General features: G+C 51.1%; 1 protein-coding gene across 1 annotated transcript; it reads right to left on the bottom strand.

Moving 5' to 3' along the window:
* Positions 1–735: 735 nt before the first annotated feature.
* Positions 736–1,854, bottom strand: LOC104408803 (putative UDP-GlcNAc:betaGal beta-1,3-N-acetylglucosaminyltransferase LOC100288842). The gene has a single exon (XM_010018519.1). The coding sequence runs from the start codon at positions 1,852–1,854 to the stop codon at positions 736–738; it is 1,119 nt and encodes a 372-aa protein (XP_010016821.1).
* Positions 1,855–8,286: the final 6,432 nt, after the last annotated feature.

Raw genomic sequence — 8,286 nt, 5'->3', positions numbered from 1 at the left:
ACGCAAATCGTCCAAGCTGGTCTGCCTGCTGATGCAGAAGAGTTAATCCAGAGGATGTAGGCATGGGTGGGCTCTATGTTCTGTGACTGGTTCCTAACTTGGGGAATTTTTACACTTTGCATAGTGTTAACGTTAGCAGTGTGTTGGTGAATGTGTTCTGACTTCGGTGCCAATGCTCTTCTACAGCATAATTGTGGCATTGAGCTGCTTGTGTCAGTGTTTCTCTGATGCCATCGCTGACAGAAGCACAAGATTCTTGAGCAGGTGGAGTCAGATTTACTGCTTACAACCTCCCCGGGCTGCTCACCTGAGCAATTCCCATGATGGTTTGATGCCTGTTCCCACTTTAAGCTGTTGACTAGTTTCACTGGTGCTGTAAAACGGGCTGCTTAGAAGCAGCTCCCTTTGGTGGACAGAAAGATTCCCCTTTGGTACAAAATACTTTGGGGTGGGTGAGGCCTCAGCTGCAGAAGGAACTGACATAGGTAGAACCTGAAAACACTTGACACAGACAAAGTTTCTCGGAATATTCTGGTTTACTTGTATTCATGCACTTGTAGGTACTTAAGTAATTAAGAGTACATCCAGTTTTGCTGCTCTAACACACTACAGCATTGAGAATTCATTTGCTGTGGAAGGGAAGAGACCCAACCTTCAGAGAGCATTGCTATTACTGATGTTAAAGGATAAAGCAGCTGGTCAAAGGAAATAGGCTTTCTTCACGAACATTAAATCTTAATTGACAAAATGAAGCACCTCATTTTTTATTCCATCCAAGTTAAACTGTTTGAACTTATCAATATAGGTCAAAACCTTGCAGGACACCAGACTGTAGTAAGTTTCCAGTAAAGAGCAGTCTTTCCCATCGCTTGTTTCCTTCCAATCTTTAAATAACTCGTCCTCTTTCATGTTGGAAGAGGTGAAAATGAATTTATAGCAGCATCGATTGTAGCTGATGTGCTTTTCCCCAGAAAACCGGGAGCTGTGAACGGGAGCGACGCCAGCTTTTTTAGCACAGATCCCAACAAAGACATCGGGGGGCACTGACCCTGGCACCCCCTTGGAGGCCACGACCACCTTGCGAGCGACATCCTGTGACATGATGAAGGCGCTCCCATCACAGAAATCTGGGTACAACTCCTCTGGGTATTGATGGATGGGAACAAAGCCGGGGCTCTCGGGGTCTCTGTCAGGCACTCCTTGACGAATGACCCTCCCAATGTAGATGTCCTCTAGCTGTGTTAAGCTAAGCAAGTATTCAGCCAGACTGGGAATACTGACAAACACGTCTTCATCTGCTTTAAGAATATACCGTGCATGGGGGCAGAAAGTTACTGTCCACTCCAGACTCATCAGCATCTTCTGTGTCTGTGTCTCGGGAGAATCAATGAAACTGCCCTCAATAATGTCTCTGTGCTCTTGAGACTCCTCATTGATCTCCAGCTGGGTGGTTACTGAAGCTGGCTTTCCTAAAGCAAACAGAGTAAGGACAGCATAACCTCTGGTGTCTGTCATGTTGCCCCATGTCTGTCTGATCACGTCGCGTCTTGTCCTGTTTTCTGGGGTGCTGGAGACAAGAATGAGCAGAAAGATCTCTTGATCGGAGCACGTCGCTGCACTGCTGACACTGTAGGAGAGATTGGCCTTCAGAGGTTCCGTGTTGAGCTGCCTGGCCTGCTCCCGGATTTCAAGAGTCTTTGCATCGGTGTAAGAAAGAGGCAGTGACCGCAGGAAGTATTCCTCCAGGAAATCTGCTCCAAAAAGCAGCACGTGGAAAAGCAAGACATTAAAGAGAATGAAGCACCACTGGTGAGTCCGCAGCCTGCAGGGTGTCAGCTGGGGAGGAGAAGACATGGTCACTGAGTTCTCATGCTACTAGATCAAAAAAGCTTCCCTTCATTTAGAATACGCTTATACAAAACAATCACAGCTTTTAGATCGTGTCTCTGTAATGTGTCTTCTTCCTAGAAACCAAAGCAACCCCACTTCTTGTGGTACAGTAAGATCTAAGCTGAGAATGACATTACTGTAATTTAGGAGGCTTCTTTCTGTGCATCCATGTGTGGAAACACTGAGGAATAACTCACTATTAACATTTTCTGACTGTTTTTAACCGGTTACTGGATGCCCAAGATGCTGATGAGGACCCATAATGATAAAATATGTCCTCAAAGCTGAGCCTTTGGTACTTGGCCTGAGTTCTTGGCACAGTAAGAAGCCTCATGCTAATCCCTGCGTAATAAACCGAATCACTTACCTGCATGGTGGTGGGAGGTCTCCCTGCAGCAGGGTCTGTCAATGCCAAAGGCAGTTTCTCCCTGGCAGAGGCTTTTGGGACAGCGTCTGTATCTGGGTCTGCAGGATCCAGTTACTGCCCAGAGACTGTGGCTTTCCTCTTACCTGTGTGTGGGAAGAAAGATGATCCCAGACAATGATCGTGTTGCAGCTGCGTAAAGCACAAAGCAAACAAAACTTGAGCCTTTCCCTCTATTAATTTCTGGCACTTGGGATTGGGTGTCTCGGAAACGCAGCAGTGAAGCAGCTGCTCGGGCATCCTGGTACCCTTGTGACTCTGTGCTCGGTCTCCCACTTTGTTGCTGTTTCTTACAGCAGTGCCATTTTGGGGATGGTTCCCTGGTCTGTGGCAGTGGAGTCCCTCACTGAGCACTCTGCACCTCCCAAGGTGGAGGTTTGGTGTGTGAACTTGTGGGCTTGTTTTGGGGGGGGTCCCAGTGGATGTGCAGAACCCCCTCAGGCCATGGGTACTGCTGGGCCAGGCTGTCTCTGGTGGAAACAGAGGTGTGCTTTCAGTGAGCCCCTGGGAGGAAGGCAGGAGGAAGGGGCTGTGCAGTGGGAGCTGAATGAGCTCAGCCATTGGGCTCCCGGCCAGGAGGCTGGGGATGTTCTGATGTGTCCCCCGCCTCTTGCCCCTTCCAGCATCCATTTACTGCAGCACGGCTGTGAGCTGTAACAAGCTCTGCTGGATGGTCCTTTGCTTTCTCTCTGTACAGTGGTGTTAAACGACCCTGTGAATTTATGCTTTTGTGGTGGTTGCGTGTCCTGGAGAAGAGCTGCAGTGACCTACCCCTGGACAGGCTCCTGCCTTCAGCGGTGGCCTCGGCTGCTCCAGAGCCTCCATGTGTTAATGTTGGCACAGCCACGGCTGTGCTGGAGCTGACTGGGCTGGGGAGCTGCAGGGGACTGGAAGTGCTGGAGGGGGAAGTGCCAAAGACACCACAAACAGGATGGAGGTGTCAGCAGGGGTGAGGGCTGGGTTTGGCAGCAGTTTGAGAGCTGTGTGGAGCGCTGAGGGGGGAAACGCGGCTTGTGGGTCCCCAGCAGCCCCCTGGAGGGGGCAGATGATGGGAGCGTTGTTGTTTGATGGGCAAATTGTGGCAGGAGGTGTCAGCCTTCACCAGCACAAGCACGGAAACTGCAGCCCCCACCCAGGAGCAGGGAGATCATGGTTTATTTCTCAAGTCTGAAAAGGTTTCTTACAGCATTTCTGTTACTGCATCCTTGGGTGAAACAGTGTGAGGGGGATGCAGCACTGCTGCAGTTTGCTTCAGCTGTGTGCCTTGCAGGAGTGTGCTGCTCTGACCACTGCAACCCTCCCTGAAGCATCCTCAGGAGAGCCTGTACCAGCCAAATGTCCTGGGGAGATGGAGAAGAGCTTTGATTTCTGGTGTGACCAGGGATTAATTCCCCAGCTCTGGCTGAGCCCCTCGGCTCTCCCACTGCCTGCTCCTGGGTCTGTGGCCGCGTGGGACATGTTGGGAAACCTCACTGATTACAGAAGAAACCAGGTCCTCGAAATGTGGTTAAGCTTGGAAAGGCAGCTTCAACACACGCAGAGGGCAAGTGCCAACGTGGACCTCAGCTTTAAGCTCTCCAAAACAGGAGAAAAACTCCTTTCATAGAGCTTGTGTGTCAGCTGGGCTACAGCTTCCTCTGGACCAGCCTCCCAGTCACTGTAATCCCTGCAGAAGCTGTGCTTTGAAGCTTGGCAAGCTGTCAGCACGGGAAGTGTCAGTTAAATGTGTTCTCTGAAACAAAAAGCTAATAGGGAAGCATTTGTCACGTACAATAATACAGCACTACAGCCCCAGATACCCATCCTGGGAAGAAATCCCGCCTTTGAAGATGCTTCATCTCCAGCTAAACCATTTAATAAGCAAATAAATACGAGCACTTGAAACCCCCTGCATTAAAAACTATGTGTTTTTAGAATGCTAATGTAATAATGAAACCCACATGTGTATCATCCCTGGTGCAGTTATGCCCAGCGTGGTGCTTGCAGTACTTGTGAAGTCATTTCTTTAGCACGGCTTTGTGGTGGCAGCAGGAACTTCAAACAGTTGCTGATACCATGTATAAGGGATGAGCAATATCCCACCGCAGGCAGGTCATGATGAGCTCATGGGTGAGGGGTTTTGTTTAACTGAAGAGCCTGGCTGAGTCCCACTGGGAGAAAGCTGGGGATCAGAACTGGGAAGACTGCAGAAGGGTGTAATAACTCATCAGGGAATGCCACGAATCCCTCGGCTCCAGGGAGTTGCCTGCGGATGATCCCTTCATCACCTAAAACCCCAGCTTCAGTCCAATACAGTGCACAGCAGCTTACGTATGACCTTATCCCGCTTTTCAGATGGGTGAAGTCAAAGCATACAGGGAAAACCTCATTCCCAGTGAGATCCAAGAGTTTCCAGAAGAAGAGTAAATTCAGGACCCCGGAATGGCTGAAGTCAGGTCAATCTGGGGAAAGGAGTGATGTTCCTACAGCTCACCTAAACCCCAAAGCATCTCGTGGGTGTAAATTAGGAAAAGAACATGGAAATCAGCTTCTCCTGAGCTACAGAGCTACAATTTGCTTCATGTAAGATATTTTCATGTTTTCTTTAGATTTATGTCCAAGCAAACCTCATTATGGAAGCAGGGATGTACCCACGGCGCTGTAGACAACCTGACCTACCATACGAACAGTGAGTGTTCAGACTGGAGGAGGTTTGGGTGGATTTTTTGGAGAGGACAGAGCCCTGAACTGCCATGATATCCAGAGATAAAAGCAGAGATGTGGTGGGAGATGCTGATGAGGAGGATGAGCCCGTGGCCGGCAGCAGCAGTGCAGTGTGCTGCAGGGGAGCAGCCGTACCCACAGCTCCATAAAATGTCTCTTAAAGTCTCCTGGCTTCCCTGCCAACGCTGTGAACGTTTGGAAGGGGGGAGCAGAGGAGGCTTTGGGTGCTGCAGAGTTCCCGGGTGCCTCATGGGGTTCACTGGGAAAACCAGTGAAAAGTGGCTTTTCTAGCATGAACTTGCTCCAGTGTAAAAGCTGGAGCTCTGCCTGCCCCGGGTGTCCATGTAGTTGATCTGTGTCACACACTGTCCTTCCCCGCAGGGTGGACACCCCTCTCTGTCCCCTCCTCACAGGCTTTTCCCAAAAGCCGGGTTGATTCCCACAGGCAGGCTTTCAGCTCTTCACTCCTGCTCCAGGGACGTGCCAGATCCTGCCTGTGTAGCCCGCCCGTCAGTAGGCACCACGGCCTCTTTCCATAGGACATTCCCCATGCTCTCGTGTGGCCACTTCCTTTATTTTAAGGGTTGGAGACATCCCTTGTCACAAAGCATCCCCGGGAAGCCTCATTGGGATGCTCCTGGGAGCACAGAGCACTCTCAGGTGCCCACAGTGTTTCAGACCCTGCTCAAAGGCTCTCCCTGTTTGCACCCTGCCTTTTGCAGTGCTTCACCTGCACACGCAGACCGATAGTGCGAGGGCTGGGAAGGGATTTGTCTGGGTTTTAATAAGAGCGGTGCTTGTGATAAATAAATGGAGACGATTGTTTTGGTCTTAGTCATCTAATAGCAATGTTTTGCTGAGAAAGATGATTCAGCTCTTGCAGGCGATTCTTCACCTTAAGTTCTCTATCAGGCTTGGGAGATGATGGAAGATAAAGCTTTATAGGAGTTACACAGTGTGAGTTTCATTTATTTTTTGATATTAAACATCCCTTTGGGTGTTAAACATAAGATGAAAACTTAAAAACAAGCCGGAATGCTGACACACCAGACAAACAGATTAGCTGCTCCTGGTGCACGAATGAGGGTGTCTTTTCTTCCTATTTAATGGCTCCATTGACTAGGTTAAAAACATGTTTTTATAGCCAAGTTCCTACAATTCATTTTTCCTTTGCATACATCAGTCTCGGAGCTACAGAGATCTGTCCTTCTGTATGGGAATGTTTGATTATTACTTCTTGAGTTTAATGACAGCTTTGACAACTAACTACCACTATATTCCCTGACAAAGACAGCTTAAACCCTCTGTGCATTTTGGAAGTGCTGCATTCAGCCTTAGAAATACCAAACTAAATATAAGCTGAATGGAGAAAGCATGAGCCTGTGCTGTGGCGAGGTGATGGGAATCCAGCCCTTGGCTTGAGCAGTGATCTCCCTGCCAAGAGGTCAACCTGACAGAAAACTCAGCTATTTTGCAGTGAACCAGAAGTTTTCCCCTTTTTATCCATTTTCACAGCGTGCCGTGCAGGTTACTTTGCCTTGCCCTTTCGTTCCCTGACGTTAGAGGCAGGCTGTGTTTGTGCTTGGCAAATCTACATTTCACATGCAACTCATTTAACACAGACAGCCCCCAGAGCATTTGAGTCTTGAATCAAGCCCCGCTTCGATTAATTCAGTCCGTGCTCTGGCAATATTTGCAGTTGGGAGCAGGTTGCTGCGCCTGACTCCGTGGCTGCTGAGCAGAAAGCTGGGGTGTTTCTTCTGGGGTTGGTGGAGGTGCATGTGTGTGGATGCGTGATGCATCCCAAAACGCAAAGCTTGCCCGAGGCTGTGGAGGGAAACGGGTCCTGGGGCTCGTGCAATGCCCCAGCCCATCCTCTTTGGGACACACGGCGCTGGATGGATCCAGCCACGCTTCATTGCATGGAGCTGGGTGTGCCAAAGGGACGGGTTTTTTTCCCCCCAGCCGTGGCCAAGCTCCCACCAGTGGGGCCATCCCCCATCGCCCTCCTGCCAGGGGTTGTCGGGGAGCTCGGGTGGGCTGAGGGCACCCTCCAACCCGAATCCTCGTGGCTCCGGCGCACCGCGGCGTGCTGGACCCGGGCAGCGCGTTCCTCCAGGGATGACTTTCCCTCCCTCTTGCCTCTGACTCATCCCACCGCTGCCTCCCACCAGTTTATTTATTGTTCTCCCAGACACAGGAACTGCAGAGCTGAGTCTCTGCTGCCCTGTGCCAGGCCCCTCAGCGGGCACCCGGGGCCGCGGTGGTGGCGGCTGTGCCTTCCCCTGTGCCCAGCGCTCAGCCCTTGGCGGGGGGCTCAGACTGGGCTTTACCTCTCCCAGGAGCCCTTTGTTGCTCCCCCAGCCTGGCTCTGCTGCGGAGAACTCGTGTGTGCACACAGCACTCGGCATCCCTGGATGAGCCCATTCCCTGCTGTGCTGCCCGCTCCCTGCCCAGGCAGGATACAGCCCCATGGGGCAAGTGTGCCCTTGCTCTGGGGTGCAGCAGGGAATGCCAGATGCTGAAGGGTCTCCCCAGCAGAGCTGTGGGGCTGAGGGAGTGGAGAGGAGGAGAAGGTTGAGGTTCGGTGTTGCAGCAGGTACATGAGACCCTGGTTAATTGTATGTTTTGTTAATGACTGTTGGGACACGAAGACTTGTAGCATCGATGGCGTTCTGGGGAGCGCTGCAGCTGAAGGTGGGGAGGACTCAGCCAGACCTGTGCCCCCGAGATGCTGAATGGTGCCTTTGCTGAGAGCACTGCCCTGCCTTCCCCTGCTTTCCCCTACCTCGAGTTTAGGGCAAAATCAGACTGTGCAGAGGAAGAACAAGCAACCTCAGCTGGGTGCTGACACTGCTCCGTGACGGTCAATGTCAGCCTGTAAATAACCCCCATCCCCTGCTTCCCCTGCACTCCCTGTTTCATGATGTACACTGTGCCCCGCAATACTTTCTGGAGTTTAATACCAGGGCAAGGAAAAAATAACCAATGGGGAAGAAAGGAAAGAAAATATTTTTTGCTTTTTATTTGTTAAGTACAGGTTGTGAAGCGATGTGCTGTACCTGACCAGTGGGAGGTGAAGCAAAGGCCTCATGTTCTGTGGAGCAGCGGAACTGTTCCCAAGACACGGGCTCTCCTTCCTCAGGTTGGATCCCACTAGGGCAGCTTGTCCCTGTGCCCAAGCGGCCTCAGCATCCCCCCAGCTCCTCTGGGCAGGCACCAGCGCCCTTCCAGGCACTCAAGCCGCAGTGTTTAGATGTGGATGGTGT

Source organism: Nestor notabilis, unplaced genomic scaffold, assembly GCF_000696875.1.
Source record: "Nestor notabilis isolate BGI_N333 unplaced genomic scaffold, ASM69687v1 scaffold5057, whole genome shotgun sequence".
Lineage (NCBI taxonomy): Eukaryota > Metazoa > Chordata > Aves > Psittaciformes > Psittacidae > Nestor > Nestor notabilis.
Note: the sequence above shows the minus strand (reverse complement) of the source record. Positions and strands in the feature narration are given on the sequence as shown.

Excerpts from the sequence above, each read along its gene's own strand:
- LOC104408803 (XM_010018519.1), bottom strand. The coding sequence starts at position 1,854 with ATGTCTTCTCCTCCCCAGCTGACACCCTGCAGGCTGCGGACTCACCAG.